General features: G+C 39.2%; 1 protein-coding gene across 1 annotated transcript in view; it reads right to left on the bottom strand.

Annotated features, from left to right (window-relative positions):
• LOC136248010 (sushi domain-containing protein 2-like) overlaps positions 1-24,393 on the bottom strand; it is a 130,100-nt gene extending 105,707 nt beyond the window's left edge. The window contains exons 1-3 of the mRNA XM_066039826.1: positions 24,390-24,393; positions 22,906-23,226; positions 22,533-22,856 (exon numbers count right to left, since the gene is read on the bottom strand). Coding sequence (XP_065895898.1) covers positions 22,533-22,856; positions 22,906-23,226; positions 24,390-24,393 — 649 coding nt within the window. The remainder of the gene's footprint in view (positions 1-22,532; positions 22,857-22,905; positions 23,227-24,389) is intronic.
• Between the last annotated feature and the right edge of the window lie 1,072 nt (positions 24,394-25,465).

The following is a 25,465-nucleotide window of genomic DNA, read 5'->3' on the forward strand; positions in this document are numbered from 1 at the left end:
TGTATTACCTCAAGGGTGTGATGAATTTTCAGATCCCCAAATCTGTCATTTGCGTAAAAAGTGACAGATTTTTAGCTGTATTGTATTTAATGCCCTATCAATTTTACAGGTACAGGGTACTTGGTCATAGCATGCGGTTCTCTCACTAGTAGTGGTACATACGTAAAGATCAAGGTTCGGGGGAGTAATTTATATAGACAGAGGAATTATATAATGTTATGTGTGTTATTTAGCTCTCGATTGTCAAGTGTACATGGACGATGAGGCCTGATAAGATCTTGGCATTATATCTCAATTGATTACAATCTTCTGAATTTCCAGGATGAGGTGTACAGTTGCGATGGGACTAACTACAGTGGAACCTGTCTTAGCGGCCACCTGTACAGAAAGGCCACCTCTTTAAAAAGACCAGCTTTAAATTCCCGTGAGAAGTTTATACACTAATTTAACTGTCTAAAGCAGCCACCTGCCTATTAAGGCCAAGAAATCTTGGCCCGAAGGTGACCGGCTTAGACAATTTCCACTATATCCCATTTTATTGTCAGAATTTTATTGTTAATGTCACAAACAATTAATGTGGTATATTTTGTTATGTAACATTAATTAAATGACATGCATGACGAAAGCCACAATGGGAGTGACTACTTGCTGTTAGGATGGGTAATGCTATGTAACAAGCTGGTGTGAGCACCACCAGAACACACAATACACCATGTGTGGTGTGGCAACAAGAATTATGCTTGGAACACCTTCTCCAGTGACACTACGTTCTTGACGCTTTCACACTTGTTTATAAGACATCTGCCAATTATCAATGCACGCATGAGGCGTGGCACTAAATGGAGTTTAAAATATTTCTGCTTAAAACACCTTCCCTAGGGAACTTATGGTACTACACACTTTTACAACTTGTTTATCAGACATTAGGACTTGTGTCCACATCGTGTCTTTAAAAGTTATTGTAGGGATTAGAGGTTTGATCGAAGAAAATATGCGCATGAACAAACCAGGATTAGATAATGTCAGTGTTAGATGGATTGTACAAACATGGGTAAGTTGACTGGTATAAGGTGACGCTAGGTGTAACACACGGTTGAGAAATAAAGCAAATATGTCTAAATACGCGTTTAATACTGGTCGCAAGAAAACTACTACTACTACTACGAAAAAAGTTTTTTTTATTACGTAACGCAATACAAACCTATTGAGAGATGTTGCATAATTCAGCGCTAATATTGTGAAACCATCCCTACATGTAAATAACTCACAGTAGTGGCCGCGCGTCTTTTAATTGGGCGTGCGCTTTGTAGTTTCTTGGCCGTGCGCCTCACTACCGTGCGTCTTGATTAAAAGTTAACTACTACTATAGGATTGTATGTTATACGCTCACCACTTATCAGCAGATATGTGTTTGGTTGCACACAAGGCAGAATTCCAGCCGGCAAAAATTTGTGATATCGCCCCAAAAACACCTTTGCTGTAAAAAAATGGTGCATCCTAGAAACTACAGGTATCTGTAACCCCATGTAAAAACAGCTCAGCTGTAGAAAAACACTCCATGAAATTAACTGGTAACTGAAAGAGCTGATATCTGGAGCGACCAAGAATCAATGTTACTGCAGCTGACTATGATTACCAAAAAATACCTTGGCTGTAAAGCAAGCAAATAAAGTAACTGGCAACCAAAACAGCTGATATCTGAAACGGCCAAGAATAAAGTTAAGTTTATACAACTAACTACAATTATTAACTTGCAACATTCAATCTTAATCATTCAACTGTGTTCTATACATTCACCCTTGCTACATCCTAAATTAATTCTTTGTAACTCTAATTGGCTGTTAATTTGGCCGCCTTTTTCAATAGTCAGTGTAAAGAAAAAAAGGCAGCCAAATTACCAACCAATTAGAGTTACAAAGAATTAATTTAGGATGTAGCAAGGGTGAATGTATAGAACACAGTTGAATGATTAAGATTCAATGTTGCAAGTTAATAATTGTAGTTAGTTGTATCAACTTAACTTTATTCTTGGCTGCTTCAGATATCAGCTGTTTTGGTTGCCAGTTACTTTATTTGCTTGTTTTACAGCCAAGGCAATTATAGCCAGCTGTAGTAACATTGATTCTTGGTCGCTCCAGATATCAGCTCTTTCAGCTACCAGTTAATTTCATGGAGTGTTTTTCTACAGCTGAGCTGTTTTTACATGGGGTTACAGATACTTGTAGTTTCTTGGACACGCCTTTTTTTACAGCAAAGGTGTTTTTGGGATCTACATTTACACCTGTGGTCTGTCTAAATCTAAAGAACTACATCTCAATACTGCCTGTAGCTCATAACCTTTACCAATTGCATATCATTTGCATTATATTGTAACATGCACACCTCATACATAGCTGTACTCCCGTATCGCTACTTTTAGTTAAAAATACACAATTAATTCTGCTTTACTGGATGTGCCTTTTTAAACCAGGTGTTTGTCAATAGCCGGCAAAGGGCTGGCTGTGATTGCATGCCTGGTCTCCTGAAATTGTTTTCTGAAAAGCATATGTATATGTATATTATTTTTATTATTAGCACTTTACAGTGACCAGCACTGAAGGTCTGACAGCAACATGTGCTGCAGCCTTAGGATTACCTAATCTAATTTCAAGGACTTAGACTTAATGACTTGACTTAATGGCTGATAAGGTGTAACAGAAAAGGGCAAAGTAAGGGGAAAAAAATCCCTCCAACCCCAAGATATGTAAGTAAGTGTATTTGTTTGTCTTTCTGCACCCTCGTGAGCAATTTTTTACACTAAAACCAGCATGAAGGCAACATAGAGCCTGTGCTAAATTTCCAGGCAGGCAAGCTTTGCTTTAAATGGTTAATTTGTGCCAGTTCGAAATATGGGTGAAGCAACTTTATGAGAATGCTGTGGAATCCTTTTCAAATACGCTCTACTGTCTAAAAAAAACAGCCATAAAACAATGTAGCTGACCTCCTAAGCTATCGGGAGTAACAAATTCCTTTGAGTTACATCAGACTCTTAGCTTAATTAAACAAACATTTTTGAAATATTTTTCCAGACACTTTTACCTGTTTATATATGTGATTGGATTTTGGAAAATCACTCATGGAAGTATTGTTGATTCAGATAAAAACATTTTGATAATTTAAAGTACTGTTACTCACCAGCCTTGGCAGCTACACGTATGGATTTTTCATCAAAGATGGAGCAATTCACAACCTTTAAGAGCACTTGGTGGCTAAGGTAATCCTTGTAGAGCTTCTCACCATTTAGATAGGTTTTTTCACCAGTATTGCTGTATCACGAGTCCTCAAAAAGGGGTGGAGGGTGAGGAGTGTTGAGGTGGGAAAGAGATAGACTACAAAATGGATGAGGATGGTAACTGAAGACACCATACCACAAAACAGCCCGTCAGAGGCAGAAATTATACTGAAATCTTACAAAACAGACATACATCACACGTTCTGCTCCCTGCTTTTTTATCCAGAGTGTTAGACTGCAAAATGGACGAGGATGGTAACTGAAGGCACCATACCACAAAACCAGATAATATCCCACCTCCCTTATATTTGCCACAATATGCTTAACCTTACTACTAAAGGCTGTTGTATAGTGGCATACTTGACAGTACCACGAAAGGTGAGTGCAATTATATTGTTACAGTCATTTGTAGCTTTCTTCACAACAGGTGGGCACTAACTAAAGATGCCATTCAAGAGACCTAGATCATTGAAAAATACACCTGATATATAAATCATCAGATAAGTCAGCTAAAGTTGATCTTTGTGTTAAATGTGATGAAGCTATGGTTGAGGCCTGTATCTCCTGTGACTAGTTCTCTGAATGGGAACATAGATCTTGTGCTTCAATTCATGAGAAGAATTTTAAGCTGTGTAATTGTGAGATTGTAGCTTTTTTCTGTTGTCGCTGATTACTACCTGAGGTTCCAGAACCGCTTTCTCTGTACAAGACCTACTCCAAACTTGATGTTGAATTTGAAAACAGATTTCAATCCATGTAAAATAAGTTGCACAAAGGAATTGGTCAGCACCTTACAATAGTTACTAAATGTTTTGAGGCAACAAATGTAGTAGCCATGGAGGATACATGCAAGACACTACAACAGTCTATTGAAAATTTATCATCAAAGATTGCTGCTCTGTCAACTTCTAACAACAATCTTCATATGGAAATTGAAAGTACCTCAGATTCTCTTAATCCATGTCAAACTAATCCTGCAACTGTGTCTCCTGCCAACTCTGTTCTTGGTATAATTGATAAGCTTTCCAACTGTGACAGAAGAATGAAGAATATAATTGGTTAACAACCTGTCTGAATCTGCTCCTAATGGTAAAAGTGATAGTGATGCATTTGCAACTCTGTATTCCTCTGTGTACAACTGTTCATTTACTATCACAAAGTCAGTACGTTTAGGAAAGAAAATAGTGAATAAACATAGGCCATTGTAATTGTGCTTGGAGAATGAACAGGATTAACTCATGTTACTCTCCCACTCTTACCTGTTATGCTATAATGACTCTTGTAGGAATGTATTCATAACCCCTGATACAACCAAGGGAAAACACAAAAAGTTAGATTCAGAACTTAGAAGCAGACATTCACAGGGTGAGACCAACCTTGTAATTTGTAATGGAGCTGTAATCACAAAACCTACCTCTAGAAGTAACACCACTTCAGTGCCTAACTTCGGTACTATTAATCAACACTCCTGACTATTCTCGCACTAGTGTGATGAACCATTTCATGTCCATTACATCTGATTTTAAGTTATAGTGACCAATGTGACTTTTCTCCTGACCTCTCTATTTACACTTTATCTGATACCCCAGACAGTGATTATGACAGTAATGATAACTCTGATAGTGAGTCACCTGATTTTGAGTTTAATCTTTAATAGTCTTTTATACAAAATGCAAATCAGTTTCTTAATAAGCGTGATGGACTAGAGATGTTCATTACTGGCAATGAACCTGACATAATATTGATTAGCGAAATCCTGCCCAAGAGCCATTGTAACACTATTTCTTCTTCGAGACTATCCTTGTATGGTTATAATTTTTTTTTGATACTGATGGCTGTCAACCAACCACTAGCACTCGTGGTGTTGGTATATATAATTCAAAAAGAATGTCTGTCTCTGAATATCCTTTCACAGACTATAGCTTTCAGGAACACATTTGGATGTCAATTTCTCTCAAAGGTCAGGATGATTTACTCGTTGGGTGTATCTATCAAAGTCCACCTTCTGAGTTATTAAGTAGTACTAATTCCATATGTGAACTTTTGAAGCCAATTCCTAGTCACAATTATTCTCATGTTAGTATATGTGGAGACTTTAATTGCCCTAACATAGATTGGTCATTACTATCAGCATCAGCTCATTGTGAACAGCTATTTCTTGATACTGTTCAAGATGTGTATCTCTTTCAACATGTACAGGAACCAAGACGACATTGTAATTCCTCTTCCAGTTAACTTGATCTTGTTTTCACTACTGAAGAAGGAATGATATTTGATACAGTATCATGGTAAGTACATCCATGATAAAAAGCCAAGGTACAACCTCCATCAAGCCGAATAGCTGATTTTGACAGGATGCAAACCTCACTAGAGACTATTGACCTGGATAACACGTTAAGTTCTTTAGACATTCATCAAGCATGGGATGTATTTGCCTCTCACTATTAGTCAATTCTTAAGGAATGCATACCCTGCCATGTACCTAAAATGAAAAACATTTATATGACACGTGATTCACGTGACACATTTTATATCAAGAAAAATGTAAGCTTTGGAATCAGTATATGTTATCTGGCACAGTGACTGACTATCCGTTATAGAAGTAAGTTACGTAGATTGACAAGATCTCTTTGCAAGTCATATGAAGAGAAAATCGCCTCCAATATTAAGACTAACCAGAAATTATTTTGGAAATATGTAAATTCCAGATTAAAATCAAAGTCTAGTATCAACTGTCTGCAACACACTGATGGCTCCATGACACACTCCAATACTGAGTTGGTTAATGTTTTCAACAGTCATTTAGTTAGTGTATTATATACTAGAGAGGATATATCCTCATTTCATCTGGATCACATAGTACCAACACTTAATGATGTCGATATAACACCATTCATTGTACTTGACAGGCTAGAGAAGTTCAATGTGAACAAATCATCAGGACCTGACAGTTGGCCTCTACTTTTGTTTAAGGAAACTGCTTTACAACTTAGTGTTACATTGTGTATACATTTTAAAAAGTCACTTAGTAGTAGCTGTCTCCCTAGTAGTTGGAAACATGCTCATGTCACACCAATTCACAAGATGGGAAACCGTTCTGTTGCAGATAACTACTGTCCAATTAGTTTAACATTACCTATAGTCCAAATTTTGGAGTCAATCATCAAAGAACAAATCACACACCACATGCTCCCTAACAGTTAATTTTTTTTTCCAAGCCAAAATGGTTTCATTGCTGGCAGGTCATGCACAACACAACTTCTTACAGCAATAGATTACTGAACTCAATTGCACAATGATGGCTATGCTGTTGACACTATTTATTTAGATTTCCAAAGGGCGTTTGATTCTGTCCCTCATAATCAACTACTAATGAAATTGGAAGCATATAAGCAGGCCTACTAAGATGGGTACAGAATATTCTTTCTAGTAGAAGGCAATGAGCTGTCCTTAATGCTGACCACTCTAGTTAGTCCACAGACCACAGTCTCTAGCAGAGATCCCCAAGGTTCAGTCCTTAGCCCCCTGCTTTTTTTTATGTTAATGATATTCCGTTTAATCCGATATCTCTGGACAGCCCAATCTCACTATTAAATTTTGCTGATGATGCCAAGATTTTTTGATCAATTAGACTTGAAGACGATTACTTACAACTTCTATGGGATATTGATATATTGCATAAATGGTCAAAAACCTGGCTGTTTAATTTTAATCTATATCAAAACAGCCAAGCTTTGAAAAAAGGATGCAGCCTCCAAAAAAGCCAGGGTGAAAAAAGATGTGAAATCAAAGGTGGCAGCCAAGAAATGGCTGTAATGTTAGGTTAATGGCAAAATTTTTCATAACGGCATTTCAGTTGAATTTGTGTTTCCTTCTCCTAGGATTCAGCACCAAATTCACTTGAATTATTGTTATTAAAAATTTTGCCATTAACCTATATACCATCACAGCCACCACCTTTGATTTCACACCTTTTTTCACCCTGGCTGTTTGGAGGCCACACCCTTTATTCACAGCTTGGCTGTTTTTGTATAGATATCACTTGTTTTTGTATTTGTATATTCCAAAGCCAGCCTGTGGCCAGCTCTGTAGTTCTTTTACTTGTGTTTCTCTGCAGACAGGAGGAGACATCAAGACCTGAATTCTATGGATACTTTTTTATAATAATGCATTTTTTTACAAAAAATCAATACTGTATGAAAATTATCACATGTCCTCTCTCCTACAGGTAGACTACTTTGTAGTTGAAATCTCCACAAGGTAACTTGTTTGTAGCTGAAGTTTACAGGGTGACTTGTTTGTTGCTGAACTCTCTGCAGGGTGATTTATTTGTTACTGAACTCGCTACAGGGTGACTTGTTTGTAGTCGAACTCACTACAGGGTGACTTGTTTGTAGTTGAACTTACACCAGGGTGACTTGTTTGTAGCTGGACTCTCTCCATAATGACTTATTTGTAACTGAACCCACTACAGGATGACTTGTTTGTAGTTGAACTATCTACAGGGTGACAGAAATCTCTATAGAATTTATAGCTGAAGTCTACAGTGTGACTTGTTTATTGCTGAACTCTCTTTAGAGCGACTTGCTTGTAATTAAACTCTCTACAGATGACTTGTTTGTAGCTGAATTTTCTACAGGAAGATTTTTTTGTAGTTGAACTGTGAGTTACTCGGCCAAACCCGGCAAAATCAGGAGAAAGCACGAGCCATAGTGATACTGATGACTTGATAACAAGCAGGAGTAAAAGGTTTTCACCTAAAGAAGTTGTCGCAAAGATGCAAAAGATTATTCCAAACAGTATAGCAAACCAGAAGTATCAGGCCCAATTGTGGCCGCAACATGAACAATCATGCTTAGCACAAGTCAGCAGTGACTTAGCAGATAGTAAATACTGACTATTTTTACTCTTATCTTAGCTAGGATATTCTAGAACATTCCTTATAAACAATGTATAGTATAAATAGCTGAGCTGTTGTAGTGTTGAGTTAGTGTACAAGTAAGAAATAAGAAGTGCAGTTCTATGAAATAAATGCTGGCGAGAGTAGATAACAAAGAAGAAAGACGTGAACCAGGTCAAATACTGTCGATATTGCGACATGTTGGTTGTAGGTTGCATTAATGAGTAGAGTGGGGTCTAAGAGGTAGCACAGGACGATGTCAAACACAATAACTTTTTATTGACAATTTAGAGTAGTTGAAACTGAGACAACTCCATAAATGCTCCATTCAGCCATACACACGGTGTGCGAAATAACTTTTCAGACATGTCCTGTCATACTGTCAGGGCATTGTGAAACTTGAGTGCACATCAAGCAATTTGACAGGACATTTTAACTTTTATTGTTTCTCCATCCTGTGTTTCTACACCACTTGAATGTTTATTTCAATCATTGGGGCAACCAATGTACTGTAGAACTAATTACTTGTCAACCACTCACTGACACTGATAGTACAGCATTTTAAGAGTAGCTGCTGGCCACATGAAATGGCTCCTATGAAATCAATTGGGTCTTTGTAGGAAAGGAGTCATAAGGGCTTTAGTCAAGGCCTTTTACTTGCCTTAGAATGACATAGTTATTTGGTTAAACTTTGCTTATGCTGCCATGGCTTAGAAATAATTATATAACTAGTGGCTCTATCCCTAATATGAATAGATGCAGTGATGCCTTGTTTAAAAACTGGTTGTACAGGTGATCATTAATACCACAAGTAAAAGCTACTAATTGTAATCAGGTTATAAACATATTTCACTACTGCAGTACAGGTGACTGATACAAGTAGGCTGGCACAGCACAGTAAACTGTTAACCTCAGAGGTTAACTTGGGCATGCCTTTGTGGTCAGTACAAACCAAAGACACATAACTTAAATACATGTCAATACCATCATGTAATGCTATCACTACAAACTTTGAAAGGACAGTATTTCCAGACAAATTCAATTACGCTGTGATGTCCATCTGTTAAAATTTATGAAACTGCTTCCTTGTAGCTCATAACTATACTGCAGCAACTGTTTTTCACCCTGGCTTTTCAACCTACCTATTTACCTACATACATAAAACACTGTACTTGTTTTGAAGAAGGCATTGTGTGTGTGTGTGTGTGTGTGTGTGTGTGTGTGTGTGTGTGTGTGTGCGTACGCTCGTGATGTGTGCACGCGTGTGTAGGTCCATGTAGTGTAAAGAGTGATGACAATCGTGTGGTAGCAATAGTGTGAAAACTGATGAGATCCAGGGAACATATATTTTTACAGTGGAACCTGTTAATCAGGGCACTTGAAAATGAGAACACCTGTGCAATCTGAACACTTAGTAATGGTCCCAACGTATCTCTTAGCATGTAAACTGACCTGAAAAATAATGACACCTTGATAATCAGGTTACTTCGGTTGGTCCTTAATACGCCATACTTGCACCAACCCAACAGTCATAATGGGAAAGTATGGACACTGGAGAAGTGATCATCAACCTTGTATGTCCCACTTATTGGGTTATAAATGTGGGTGATGCCATCACTTCTGTTGAATGCTAATCTTCCTTTGTGAGGGTTAGTTTGCGTGTTCATATTTGTATATGGGTACCCCATACCAAGAGTTTAGACTATGGTACGGCTCATTTACAGGTTTACTAAATCATTTAGTCACCTAACTTAGTCATTTACAAGTTGAGCTGAATCCTTAAAAACAGCTAAAAATTAAAAGTGGATTTTTTCTCAACAGAGTTAACATTTCAGCCAAGCAGATCATTAGCGGTAACAGCAAAGGTGTCAACAACAGACATGTGCAGCTTGATTCCATTACAAGTTTGGGAAAGGGCTGTAATGAACACTGCTTGTATGGCTTTCCCATAGGAAAAGTATTGTGAAAATTTTGATTGGCCGTAATTATTGTCAGATATTTGAACAAAAAAATTTGAAATAGTTTTAGTGGGTCAAGCGCAACTGTTCCAATACCAAGTGGGCTGGCAACTGTCCCAACACCTCCAAGTACTAGTGGACTGGTAACTGTCCCAACACCTCCAAGTGCTAGTGGACTCTCTACTCAGGGGCGGATCCAGGGGAGGTTCAAAGAGTTCCATGGAACCCCTTTTGGAAGGCCTGTCTTACTCGAGATACTCTAATAGAGCATTCAAGATCGAAGTACTCTAATAGAGCAGTCACAGTATTCTCAGTGTAGCAGGCTACTTGTGGAGTTGTAAATAAGGAAATGTAGTTGGTAAGGATATCTATGGTGAGGGGTAGCTATTGTCATGCAGCAGGTGATGACCTTTTTTTCTTTTCGGTCTTCAACTTTATATAGCTAGGCTGAAGTTGCAATTCTAGAGTGGAATCCCCCTTTAAAAATTCTGGATCCGCCCCTGCTACTGTCCCGCCACCTCCAGCTACTGGAGTCCCAACACCTCCAGGTACGATGGCACTTGCTAGCTTGGTTTGGTATACACTTTACCATCAAACAGGTTTATCTCAACCAATCTTTGTATGCAATGCAAAGCATACACTTTGTTAGCTAAGTACTATCAAAAATGCTCTGAAATTCAAACATAGGAGGTCTAATTTTTAAAGTTTTCTCCAACTACAATCTTAAAAGCTGTATGTCCATCATTCATCCAGCTATATGCTGAATAAAGTTATGCAAATTAATATAACTTGTGTACTAGAATTCCATTCTTATCCTCTTAGTGGAATAATTTAAAACACTGTTGTGCGCTAAAACTCCTTGGCCCCCCTGACAGTGTCTCCTAGATCTGCCTATGCTTGCTAGATTATCAACTGTTCCACCTCCACCATACCACCTGTATTGGCCAATGAATCATGAGTACTACAAAATTACCTATTTAGTTTATATTTAAATTCACCATCACCAGGATTTCATCATCTCCAATACTGACACACAGGTAGAGATGGGAGAGGACAAGGTTGGAGAAGAAGGAGAGGCTGTAGGAGACAGACAAAGAATGTAACCATCGTTTTAAACTTTAACCTTGTATGTACTTATGTACTCATACTTTTTTTCACTTTTACAATAAATTCATGTATGCAAATCCTTTATTAATCTTTCAAAAACAAAACATTTAATCTCATGCAATCAAAAAAGATGCACTACTGTTCTTACAAAGCAAAGAACTTTAATAATGATGTTGCAAAACTTATCTCTGCTCCATATTCTAAGTGGCTTTCATGACGTGCGTCTCTACCATTTGGTAAACAACAGTGACCACCCTGCATAAAAGCACATTTTAAAGAACAGCATATTATGCAGGATACATCAATACTAAGTTTACATGTTCCTGTTTTATATAAATATGTTGCCTCTCATCTGTGGTCTGCTACAGTCTAGCTATAGGTTACAGTACATAAAACTTCTGTGTTAAACCCACAATTAAATAGCGTCACCAGGGGGTTGTCATGTTGGTGTATGTACTTGGTTGTATGTGACCTGGTCCTAGTAATAATAATAACAGGGGCAGAGCAACTGATAGTGAGGGTATCAAGACACACGGTAGTGTGTCGTGCGGCCCAAGAAGCCGGCGTGACATCCGTGAGTATATTAACAGGAAGAAAACGTAATTTTCACACCAATGTAGCTCTGTGATCCCTTATACGATTGGAACCAAATCTCCTAGAGAGGTGCCGGCCAGTAAGGGGAGTCTACACACCAAATTTGAAGAGAATCGCTCCAGCCATTTCCGAGATGTTCTGCGGGCTAAACATCCTCCAGCTCAGCCTTTGGATCCTAAGTGTCTTCTACAGCATTGGGCTGACCCACCATCCGTACACCCTGTTATATTCTCTTCTCTTAATGCTGCTGTTATCAGGTCTGCTGCTTTGCGAACATCTGGTGCGGCTGGACCCTCTGGGATCGACGCTCGTGGTTGGCGTCGACTTTGTACATCATTCCACTCTGCTTCAGGTGAATTGTGTGTTGCAATGTCCTCATTTGCTCGTCGTTTATGTACTGTTTTCCTCTCCCCAGATTTGCTCTCGCCTTTTTTGGTGTGTCGCCTCATTGCTTTGGATAAAAATCCTGGGGTGCGGCCTATTGGTGTGTGCAAGGTTATGAGACGTATCGTTGCTAAGGCTGTGCTGGTCATCCTGCGGGATGACATTCAGGAGGCAGCTGGTTCACACCAACTTTGTGCGGGGTAACTTTCTGGGGCGGAGACTGCGGTTCATGCTGTCCGAAAGGTTTTTGAGGAAGGAAGCACTGAGGCTGTGTTGCTGGTGGACGCCTCCAATGCCTTTAACTCGCTGAACCGTTTGGTGGCTTTACACAACATTAGACAACTGTGCCCGCCACTTTCCACTATTCTGATCAATATTTGTGACTGGGCCTGCAAAAATAGGGCATGTGGGCACATAATTTTTGCCTACTTTTTCAAATGTTCATCACACATAACTTTTTGTACCATGATGTTATGGCAATGCAATTTTGAGCATCTAGTAAGAATTTAATTGGCTCTATGATGCAAGTAACAAAATACAAATATTCTGTTCCAGTGCTGAGATATGACCTGTAGAGTGACGCGGTGTAGTTTGCGCCCACATGCCCTGTTATCGCAGGCCCGGTCACATTTGTAGGTCTCCAGCCTCTTTGCTTGTTTCTGGGGAGGTTATTTTATCAGAGGAGGGTACTACACAGGGAGACCCACTAGCTATGCCTATGTATGCCCTTGCTACAGTGCCTTTAATCAATCAACTTCATGGGACAGTGGACCAGGTCTGGTATGCTGATGATGCTTGTGCTTGTGGCAGTATACAGGACTTACTCATCTGGTGGAACCAGCTCTGTATTAAGGGACCTGCTTTTGGCTATTTTGTGAATGCTCCTAAAACTTGGTTAGTTTCTAAGGAAAGGTTCCATTCAATTGCTACTACTCTGTTCTCAGATACTGATGTTCAAATTACTTCTGCGGGCCGTCCCTACCTTGGGGCTGCCATTGGTTCAAACGCTTATGTCCAGGAATTTGTGAGGGACAAGGTTGTTGGTTGGTCAGCAGAGATTACACGGCTTGCCAAGTTCGCACAAGTTCAGCCGCATGCTGCTTATTCCGCTCTCACTCATGGCTTGTCAAGCCATTGGCTCTACCTTTGTTGCACTACTCCAAACATATCAGAGGCTTTACAACCCCTTGAGGACAACATCCGGCTGGTACTTATCCCTACTTTGATGGGTTGCTCTCCACCAAATGACACAATCCATAAATTATTTGCCCTTCCACCTCGATATGGTGGTTTGGGTATCATAAACCCAACTCTTATTGCAGCTGAGGAGTATTCAGCCTCGTGTCACATTACTGAGCCTCTTTCACAATTCATTCTGGACCGGGGTATCAATTCGGCTATTGTTAAAACAGAACAGCTATCTCGCAAGTCCGCAATCCGCAATTCCAAATCTTCCAACTATTCGGATAGATCTTCCAGTTTGCGTACCCCCTTAGATCCCTCCTCTCAACGCGCTTTAGATCTAGCCTCAGCCAAAGGGGCCTCCAACTGGCTTACCACCCGGCCCCTACAGGAACATGGCTTTGCACTGCATAAGTCCGCGTTTCATGATGCCGTGGCACTACGTTATGGGTGGTCTCCTCAGCGGACTCCTGCTCACTGTGCATGTGGGACTTCCTTTTCAGTGGAGCATGCTTTATCCTGTCCCAAGGGTGGCTTACCTTCTATCCGCCACAATGAGATCAGAGATCTAACTGCTACCCTGTTGACTGAAGTATGCTCTCAGGTAGCTGTTGAACCAGAGCTCCAGCCGGTTTCACAGCAGGACTACCCTGCTTCTGCCAATATCCAAGATGGTGCCCGTCTTGACATCGCCATGAATGGTTTTTGGGGTGGAAGAAGTGAAAGATGTTTTGTGGATGTGCGGGTGTTCAACCCTCTGGCTGCTTCTAATGCGTCCTCATCACTGGCCTCCTGTTATCGGAGGCACGAGAACATTAAGAAACGTGCGTATGCTCAGAGAATTCGTGAGGAGGAGCATGCCTCTTTTACCCCCTGGTAATGTCTGCTTCTGGTGGTCTGGCTCATGAGGCTTCTGTTTTTTATCAACGCTTGGCTCATCAACTTTCAAACAAGTGGGGCGATGATTACTCTGTTGTCATGGGGTGGTTAAGGTGCTGTCTATCTTTTTCTCCCTTGCGGTCCTCCATACAATGCATCCGCGGAGCCCGATCATCCATCGGTCACTATGTTAAGACTCCCCCAATTGTGGAGCTGATTCGGGCAGAGTCTCAGTTTGCCGTGGACTAAGAAAGTCCCGGTTTGTCCAGCACAGGCCATTTATGTGCTGGGGGTGGTAGGCAAGGGCAGTCCATCAAGCCCGGGTTAAAAAAAAAAAAAAAAAAAAAAGCCATTTCCGAGATACGAGCGAACAAAATTTCGTTTTAATTTCTTCGTTTTTTTTCTTCTTTTACTTCTTCATTTCGTACACTTCGCAAAATCCGCCATAAAACACGAATGCATGCTCGGATCGGGCTGAAATTTGACACACTTAAAGGGCTCATTAAGGCGGATCTGTGTACCAACTTTGGTAGGAATCCGATGAACATTCACGGAGTTACGACCGATTATTTGCGTAAAATAAGGTCGAAGGTCTGTCACGCCTACAGGGTAAACTCCTTTGAGTAATCAGTTTAAAATTGCTATGTAGATGGAGCAACCATCGTAGGAGTGCCTTTTTGTGGTTTGAAAAGAATCGGGATAAAGACCACGGAGATATGACACAAAACCCGACCTATGTCAAAATTACGATCGATTTTCATGAATAAAAAACTATTAGTTTTCGTGTCTACCAGGCAAACCGCTTAGAGCAATGAGTTGAAAATCAGTATATAGCTGGAATAATCATAATAGAAAGTCCTTGCAGTAGTACTGAAGAATCGGATTACAAACCACTGAGTTATGATTCGAAAGGCAACTACGTGTAGCAAATGCGAGATCGAGATACTCTAATAGAACAGTCACCCTAATAAAGCATTCAGCTGCATTTATAATCACTGCTTGAGGTATCTTAGTTTACTACAGTGGTATATCCCCAGTATATGGAACAGTTCATTGTTTGTTATTTTAGTAGTTTTTCAGTAAACCCGCATTCACTGATGTTTTACTGAGAGTTTACAACTTAGTAAAATAATTATGTTCCATATACTTAAGTTTACTGACACTTTACTATCAGTATAACTACAGTAAGGCATCTTAACAAATTAGTAAACTAAGAACCTTCAAGCAGTGAATTTACTCAATTATATTACATTGCAAATTATTCTGTAGGGAATTCAGTTACAAACAAGTCACCCTGTAGTCAGATCAGCCAGAAGAAGGTACCTAATAGAGAGTTCAGCTACAAAGAAACCATCATGTAGAGAGTTCAGCTCAAACAAATTGCCCTGTAGAGAGATCAGCTAGAAGAAGTTAACTTGTAGAGAGTTCAGTTACAAAGAAACAATCATGCAAAGTGTTCAGCTACAAACAAATCACCCAATAGAAAGTTCCGCTATGAACAGATCACACTGTAGAGAGTTCAGTTAGAAGCAAGTCATGTTGTAGAGAGATCAGCTAGAAGAAGTAACCTTGAAGAGAGTTCAGCTACAAAGAAACCACCATGTAAGAGAGTTCAGCTGCAAACAAATCACCTGTAGAGAGTTCAGCAGGAACAAGTCACCCTGTACAGAGATCAGCTAGAAACAAGTCACCCTGTAGAGAATTCAGCTACAAACAAATCACCCTGTAGAAAGATCAGGTAGAAGAAGTTACCTTGTAGAGAGTTCAGCTGCAAACAAATCCCTGTAGAGAGTTCAGCTAGAAACAAGTCACCCTGTAGAGAGATCAGCTAGAAACAAGTCACCCTGTAGAGAGTTCAGCTAGAAGAAGTCGCATTGCAGAGAGTTCAGCTAGAAAGAAAGTACCATGTAGAGAGTTCAGCTGCAAACAAATCACCCTGTAGAGAACTCAGCTACAAACAAATCGCCCTGTAGAAAGATCAGCTAGAAGAAGTTACCTTGTAGGGAGTTCAGCTACGAACAGATCACCCTGTAGAGAGTTCAGCTACAAACAAATCACACTGTAGAGAGTTCAGTTACAAAGAAACCACAATGTAGAGTTCAGCTGCAAAAAGATCAATCACTCTGTAGAAAATTCTGCTAGAATAAGTCACCTTGTAGAGAGTTCAGCTGCAAATAAAACACCCTGTAGAGAATTCAGCTACAAACAAATCACCCTGTAGAAAGATCAGCTAGAAGAAGTTACCTTGTAGAGAGTTCAGCTACAAAGAAACCACCATGTAGAGAGTTCAGCTACAAACAAATCACCTGTAGAGAGTTCAGCTACAAACAAGTCACCCTGTAGAGAGATCAGCTAGAAACAAGTCACCCTGTAGAGAGTTCAGCTAGAAGAAGTCACATTGTAGAGAGTTCAGCTACAAAGAAACTACCATGTAGAGAGTTCAGCTGCAAACAAACATCCTGTAGAGAACTCAACTACAAACAAATCGCCCTGTAGATAGATCAACTAGAAGAAATTACCTTGTAGGGGGTTCAGCTACAAACAAATCACCCTGTAGAGAGTTCGGATACAATGAAATCATCATGTAGAGAGTTCAGCTGCAAACAAATCATCCTGTAGAGAGTTCAGCTATGAAAAGATCACAATTTAGAGAATTCATCTAGAATAAGTCACCTTTTAGAGAGTTCAGCTACAAAGCTACCACCATGTAGAGAGTTCAGCTGCAAACAAATCATCCTGTAGAGAGTTCAGCTATGAAAAGATCACAATTTAGAGAATTCATCTAGAATAAGTCACCTTTTAGAGAGTTCAGCTACAAAGCTACCACCATGTAGAGAGTTCAGCTGCAAAAAAAAATCAATCACTCTGTAGAGAGATCAGCTAGAAGAAGTCACCTTGTAGAGTGCAAATAAATCACCCGGTAGAGAATTCAGCTACAAACAAATCACCCTGTAGAAAGATCAGCTAGAAGAAGTTACCTTGTAGAGAGTTCAGCTACAAAGAAACCAGAGTTCAGCTGCAAACAAACCACCTGTAGAGAGTTCAGCTAGAAACAAGTCACCCTGTAGAGAGATCAGCTAGAAACAAGTCACCCTGTAGAGAGTTCAGCTAGAAGAAGTCACGTTGTAGAGAGTTCAGTTACAATGAAACTCCCATGTAGAGAGTTCAGCTGCAAACAAATCACCCTGTAGAGAACTCAGCTACAAAAAAATATGCCCTGTAAAATGATCAGCTAGAAGAAGTTACCTTGTAGAGAGTTCATCTACAACAAAACCATCATGTAGAGAGTTCAGCTACAAACAAATCACCTGTAGAGAGTTCAGCTAGAAACAAGTCACCCTGTAGAGAGATCAGCTAGAAAACAAGTCACATTGTAGAGAGTTCAGCTAGAAGAAGTCACATTGTAGAGAATTCAGCTACAAAGAAACTACCATGTAGAGAGTTCAGCTGCAAACAAATCACCCAGTAGAAAGTTCAGCTATGAACAGATCACCCTGTTGAGAGTTCAGTTAGAAACAAGTCATCCTGTAGAGAGATCACCTAGAAGTATCACCTTGTAGAGAGTTCAGCTACAAACAAATCACCTGTAGAGAGTTCAGTTACAAACACATCACCCTGTAGAGAGATCAGCTAGAAGAAGTCACCTTGTAGAGAGTTAAGCTATAAAGAAACCACCACGTAGAGAATTCAGCTGCAAACAAACACCCTATAGAGAACTCAGCTACAAACAAATCACCCTGTAGATAGATCAGCTACAAAGAAATCATCATGTAGAGAGTTCAGCTGCAAAAAAATCATGCTGTAGAGAGTTCAGCTATGAAAAGATCACCCTGTAGAGAGTTCAGCTAGAAGAAGTCACTTATTAGAGAGTTCAGCTACAAAGCAACCACCATGTAGAGAGTTCAGCTGCAAACACATCACCCTGTAGAGAATTCAGCTACAAACAAATCGCCCTGTAGAGAGACCAGCTAAAAACAAGTCACCCTGTAGACAGATCAGCTAGAAGAAGTTACCTTGTAGAGAGTTCATCAGCTGCAAACAAATCACCCTGTAGAGAATTCAGCTACAAACAAATCGCCCTGTAGAGAGACCAGCTAGAAACAAGTCACCCTGTAGACAGATCAGCTAGAAGAAGTTACCTTGTAGAGAGTTCATCAGCTGCAAACAAATCACCCTGTAGAGAATTCAACTACAAACAGATAACCCTGCAGAGAGTTAAGCTAGAGTCAAGTCACCCTGTAGAGAGAATCCTGTAAAGAGTTCATCTACAGATCACCCTGTAGAGAGTTCAGCTACATTTCAAGTCACCCAGTAGAGAGATCAGCTGCAAATTATCCTGTGGGGATTAATTGACATGTAATAAATATATGCTCTCTTTTTATATTATGAACTCTTGATATATGCATTATATGTATAATTTGTACATTTACTGATAAAATCAGAATGAGTTAAAGTATTTATAAAATCTGCTTCATCTTTTTCTTTTTCCTTTGGTAAAGAAAAATATATAGGTTAAAAAGCCCCAAAGCTGGCCATAGGCCGGCTTTGGGGTATACAAATACAAAAAGAAGTGAAATCTAATCAAAAACAGCCAAGCTGTAAAAAAAGGAGTGCGGCCCTTGAAAAAAAAGGCTATGGTGAAAAAAGATGTGAAATCCAAGGTGGCGGCCAAGAAATGGCTGTGATGGTAGGTTAATTGTAAAAATTTTAATAACGACAATTCAGGTAAATTTTGTGCCAATTGACCAAGTGGCACCAAATTCACCTGAATTGTCGTTATTAAAATTTTTACCATTAACCTACCATCACAGCCATTTCTTGGCCGCCACTTTGGATTTCACATCTTTTTTCACCATAGCCTTTTCAAGGGCCGCACTCCTTTTTTTACAGCTTGGCCGTTTTTCATTAGATTGTTTTACCTGGAGGAACAATTGAGGCTCTACCTCCTTCATCTTCATATAAGTGTTTAGGTGTGCTAGAAGCAAGTGATTTTCAAGACAGTGAGGTGAAGTCTACAATTATTGCCACCTACAAACATCACTTGAGGGCCATACTACAATCTAAACTGAGTGGCCACAATCAGATCATTGCAATTAATGGTTTTGCAATACCTGTAGTTTGCTACAATGGAGGTATAATTCACTGGACAATTAATGATTGTTTGGATCTTGATTGACTAGAAAACAAATGACTCTGTACAAGGCCCTTCATCCTAGGGCTGATGTTAATCAATTGTATGTACCACGGAGAAAGGATGGAAGAGGCCTACTATCTGTTTCTGATGTAGAGCAGGTGGAGATGAGTGCCTTGACTTCTTATGTTAGTTGCCATGAAGATCTAATCATGAGAAAAGTCAAGGAACGTTTGTATATAGGGCAGGACACTTGTACAACTAAGGCTGTTGTAGTGGATCAGCATATTGAACAGTGGCACTCTAAAGCTTTGCATGGCCAATGGCCAAAGTTACTGCTTGAGAGAAGTGTTCAGTCCTCTGCTTGGCTTAGGAAAGTACATCTTAAGCCTGTTACAGAGGCATTAATTGTGGCCTCCCAAGATCAGGCTCTATTCACCAACTGGCTAAGACACCATGTTTTAGGAACTGTACCTTCAGATCACTGCAGGATGTGTGGCCAGTTTGCAGAGAGTGTCGAGCACATAGTTGCTGGATGTCCAATGATGGCACAGACTGTTTACTTGGACCGGCATAATGCTGTAGCATCTGCCATTCACTGGAGTCTGTGTGGCTCCTGTAGCTTTTTGAGGTCCAATAATTGGTGGCAACACCATCCCGAATCTTTGGTTAGAATGAGAATTATAAGGTATTATATCATTTTAACATTTTTACTGGCCATTTGATATCAGCCAGAAGACCTGACTTGGATTATGTTGACAAGCAAAGTAGAAAGACTTACCTGATTGACATCGCCTGTGTAATGGATCCAAATGTGATGACAAAGGAAAAGGAAAAAGTGGATAAGTATTTAAGCTTGATGATTGGACTAAAAAGTTTATGGACCACCACAGTTGAAATAGTGCCTCTTATCCTTGGTGCACTTGGATCTCTATCAGACAGTATTTCTACTAGTTTGAGCTTACTGTGAGTAAGTGATATCAGTGTCCACCAGCTGCAGAAGACTGTGCTATTGAAGACTGCTACTATTCTGAGAAGACATTTAGCTCTCCCAAGTTCTAGCTGAACTCGAGTACTCTTTTATTGTTTTAATTAAATTTACCCGTGTATGGTGCTAATCTCAATATAATAATAATCTCAGTGAAGTTTGCAATTGAGCATGAGAAGAGAAACTTATAATTTTATGTACACCACTCTGATGATCCTTACATTAAATTAATTGCAACAGATTATCAGATGTTTGCAGAGCACGGCAAGGAATACAAGGAATTATCCAACTTGGAACATTTACATACTTGGAAGAGCAAGCCTCTCCATATTAACTTGAGTACAACCAATATATGGTGTATGTTTGTGAACTGTGTGTATAGTGTTTGCACATTTTATGTGTGTCTTGTGCTTGTATATGATGTAAGCGTGTGTTTGTATGTAGTGAAATAAAAATAATAGTACGATGTTTGCGATCTCTTTCATAATCCTTAGCAAAGCACCTAACTCTACGAGTGGCAAACCGAGTTGATAGGTCATCCTCATGGCACTATGGCAGTGGTCATAGTAGGTTTTATTCATTGACAAGTACAGAATGATTGATATACTCCAATAGAACAGTCAAGCAATAAATACTCTAATAGAACAGTCAGGCAATAAAATTCTCTAATGGAACAGTCATTGAATAATATAGCTGAATATTTACATCTCAGTCTGAAAACACTCCCAGATCCCAGATGCAATCTCAGAGTTGCTATTTCAAGATGGTGGCATTCCCCAAGATCACAAAAGCATGCTTTGCAAATAAGTGCTTTACACACATCTTTGGTTACCCTGACTGTAGCCATTAATGCTTGGCATGACCAGTAATTTCCACTGGCCCTTGTCCTAAGAAAAAATTAATAGCTACTAAAGGAATGTGTGTTATATGCTCACCACCTATCAGCAGATTTCTGTTTGATTGCAACACCTCTACAAGGCAGAATTCATCATACACCCCCCATGGCTTGAACATTGGGTCTGTAAATTATATAACTGACAAAAATTAGTGATATCTCCCAAAACACTTTTGCTATAAAAAAAAGGTGCGTCCAAGAAACTACAAGTATCTGTAACCCAATGTAAAACAGATAAGCTGTAGAAAAACACTCCATGAAATTAATGGGTAACTGAAAGAGCTGATATCTAGAGCGGCCAAGAATCAATAATGTCACTACAACTGACTATGATTACCAAAGAATACCCTGGCTGTAAAACAGGCAAATAAAAGTAACTGGCAACCAAAACAGAAAAAAAGTGGCCAAGAATAAAAGTTTAGTTGATACAACTTACTACAATTATAAACTTGCAACATTGAATCCTAATCATTCAACTGTGTTCTATACATTCACCCTTGCTACATCCTAAATTAATTCTTTGTAACTCTAATTGGCTGGTAATTTGGCCGCCTTTTTCAATAGTCTAAGTAAAGAAAAAAAGGCAGCCAAATTACCAGCCAATTAGAGTTACAAAGAATTAATTTAGGATGTAGCAAGGGTGAATGTATAGAACACAGTTGAACGATTAGGATTCACTGTTGCAGGTTTATAATTGTAGTAAGTTGTATCTAAGTTGTATCAAATTAACTTTTATTCTTGGCCGCTTCAGATATCAGCTGTTTTGGTTGCCGGTTACTTTTATTTACCTGTTCTACAGCCAAGGTATTCTTTGGTAATCATAGTCAGCTGTAGTAACATTATTGATTCTTGGCCGCTCTAGATATCAGCTCTTTCAGTTACCCATTAATTTCATGGAGTGTTTTTCTACAGCTTATCTGTTTTACAATAAGTTACAGATACTTGTAGTTTCTTGGACGCCTCTTTTTTTACAGCAAAGGTGTTTTGGGGGGGTTGTTTTTGCACAGATCCTTGTGTTTATCTACCATATACTCCTGTTTTGCTATTAATGCAAGGCTTGAGAGATTAGTTACACCTTCAGAACAGTATTAAAAGCTAGGGGTTAGTCAAATTCCTGGACTAAAAGATCTTTAAAAATAATGTAATTTGAATGAAAAAATATGTCACTGTAAAATTTTATGCCCCTTGTGAACAGCTAGGTTAATAGCAGGGACAGTCAGTAACACTTAATGCAAGTCCTTACGTATAGTAATTCTAGAACAATTTGCACCAGCATCTTCAAAATGCGCACAATTGTGGATTCCCCATCCATTATGTAAACAATCTCTAATGGTTGATTCATTACCAACACAAAGTAGATTATCAAGCCAGATAGGACCACTACCCTGTCCATAAGATGCCCGACGTGGTGCATTAACTGCTTCACCAAAACCCAGTTCACTGCAAACAACTTGTACATCACTGAGACTCCAGAAATCATCACACACTGTACCCCATTGATCATTGTAGTAGACTTCCACTCTACCCTCATACCTGGTTGGTCCATTAGCAAGACGAACTTTGCAACCTATTAAGATAACAGTAATAGAGGAGAGATTATATAAAAGAAAACAAACCAATTGCAGTATTGCAAATTACTCCGGCATCTTGTGCATGTGAACAACTTCCTATATTTCCAACTCCATTGTGCATACAGTGAGATAACTTATTCTCAGTTCCCAAACATCCAACATGGTTTAACCATAGGATACCACTACCAGTCCCAAATTGAGCTTGCCGTGTTGCTGCTCCATTCACATAACCTAGTTCTCTACACACAATAGTTGCATCAATGTCATCCCAGCCACTGTCACATATTGTTCCCCAAATTCCTTCAAACATTATCTCAACACGTCCTTCTAGTTCATTTGTACCACCTGTAAGTCTTATCGGAGCATCTGCAACAATAAAGGCAAATGTACACACAGTATATTTTATATTAGTAATTGCTTTAACACTGAATAAATAGTTAAGTATACATTGACAGTACAGCATCATTGTATGCAAAAACACTTTCCAGGGTCATCGGAACTGAAAGGAAAAGCATAATATTTGAAAAGCACTATAGCCAATTACATATCAGTTAAAGATAATTCCCACATGAGAAGCCATACAAACAAATCCAGTGTAACTACAGTGTATTCATTATACTGGGCTACCCAAGACTGGAACACTGGACTGAATTTTACAAAGGTCATGGTTGGATTTACCTGAGAAGTATCTGCAAGTACAGTGCCAACGCCAAATAGCTGCATGCATGTATTAAATTTAATTAGTTTACTTGGCAGCATTTAACATTATTTATGTACTATCAACAGTAATGGATGCTACTGATTATGATAATTTTGCTGAAATGAATAAAGACACACAGTAGTGTGTCGTGCAGCCAATGAGCCAACACGTAACACCGTGAGTATATTGACAGGAAGCCAAGAAAATACAATTTTTTAGCCTCCATAGCTGTGTGATGCCTTAATCAAACAAGATGATTGTTGCTGTGGATACGCCCACCAATGTCAGTACTCCACAAACCAAATTTCAGCAAAATCACTTCTAGCATTCCCAAGATATGAGACTTCAAAATTGGCTCAGCTTCTTCCTTTTTTTCTTTATCTTTTCACACTTGATGTTGCATAATTATGATGCAGGAGACAGTAAATAATTTCATATAATTACCTTTAGGTCACTTAACACTTTGTAGGAGTTAACTTATAGCATTTTATATTATGTATAGGACATTGTTTTTGTATACTAGACTATGCTGGAACATTCTAGACTAGTTTGTATTCTAGAATCACAAGATTGTATCATGCTGGTAATGCTGGTAAAATAACTGAACTGAACTCTATCGATCGTGATACTCGGTGCCAAAACCTGGGAGAGAACTAAGGATCTTGGGAATTCCTTTAGAAAAACTCATCAACTATTAAGAAGCTATTTCTTCAAGCTTAGAATCTGTAGTACAATGGAAACTCGATAACAGTACCACACAAGGTGAGTTATCTGTTTAGTCAGATCTGTTGTTCTGTATAAGTTGTTACAGGATTTTGAAGGTATATACCCATCGTTTTGCCAGAATTGAGTATGTTCAATAGTAATCGAACTAGAGCTAGAAACGCTTAAGAGCAGGAAGCAAATAAACTGCTACAGCAAGAATTAAGCAATATCAATGAACAGCAAGTCATGAAATACAGTTTATCAATTGGAAAGTCCATTCTTAGTCTGGAGACAAAGTTAGCATGATTAGAAATGGCTAATGACAGATGCTTATGATGAAGAAATTAACTCTGAAGATTCTGCTGAGTTTCAGTCTGTTTTAGAACAGGACAGTGAGTTTATGGACAATGTTATTGACATGGTATCTCAACTTAAAGTGCTATGTTGAAAGAAAGAGGAGAGAGCTGAAAACTAGTCATACTCACAATCTTGAGCAACGTCTCACACAGGTACAGGAACAGATGTCCTTACTACAATCCAGTCAAACACATTTCGGAGAATTTCATCTTCAGCCTCCACTAACAGCAGCAGCTAAACCAACAAAAAAATCCACATACCACCCTACTCAGGAGATGTTTTCAAATGGAAAGAGTTTTGGGACATATTTGAAGCTTCTATTCATAAAGACAAAAGTGTGCCAACATAGATAAATTCACCTACTTGAAAACAAAGTTTCTGGTGATGTCTTAGAAGCAATAACCTTCCATGGTACAATTGATATCTGGACACTTGATGGGTAGAGTAGATTCAGTGCTCTGTGTAGGCAGTTTCTTGTGGGTAATATTACTCCAGCTGATTGAATAGCATTGTCTCTTCCCTCTGTTCCTGTTCACCTGAGCCCTAGTTTCTTGTTAATAACTCTTGATACATGGGCTAGCTTCCCAAACATTTAGTAGCACTGTGAAGCCCTTTAAATGCCAGAACTGTTAATCAAAAAAGTGCTTTAATGTAGGCAAGAATAAGTGAGTTATGAGGCTTTAAAAATATCCCATATATTTACTATGGATGATTCAGGCATGCAAACATGTTTACAACATGAAAACATGCTTGTTCCAGTACAAAACCAGTGCGAGTCCTTGTGATTAGCATGCTCAAGGAGCATAGGCGGCGGAAAGGGGGGGCTAGGGGGCTAAAGCCCCC

This window comes from Dysidea avara, chromosome 2 (assembly GCF_963678975.1).
Source record: "Dysidea avara chromosome 2, odDysAvar1.4, whole genome shotgun sequence".
Taxonomy (NCBI): Eukaryota; Metazoa; Porifera; class Demospongiae; order Dictyoceratida; family Dysideidae; genus Dysidea; species Dysidea avara.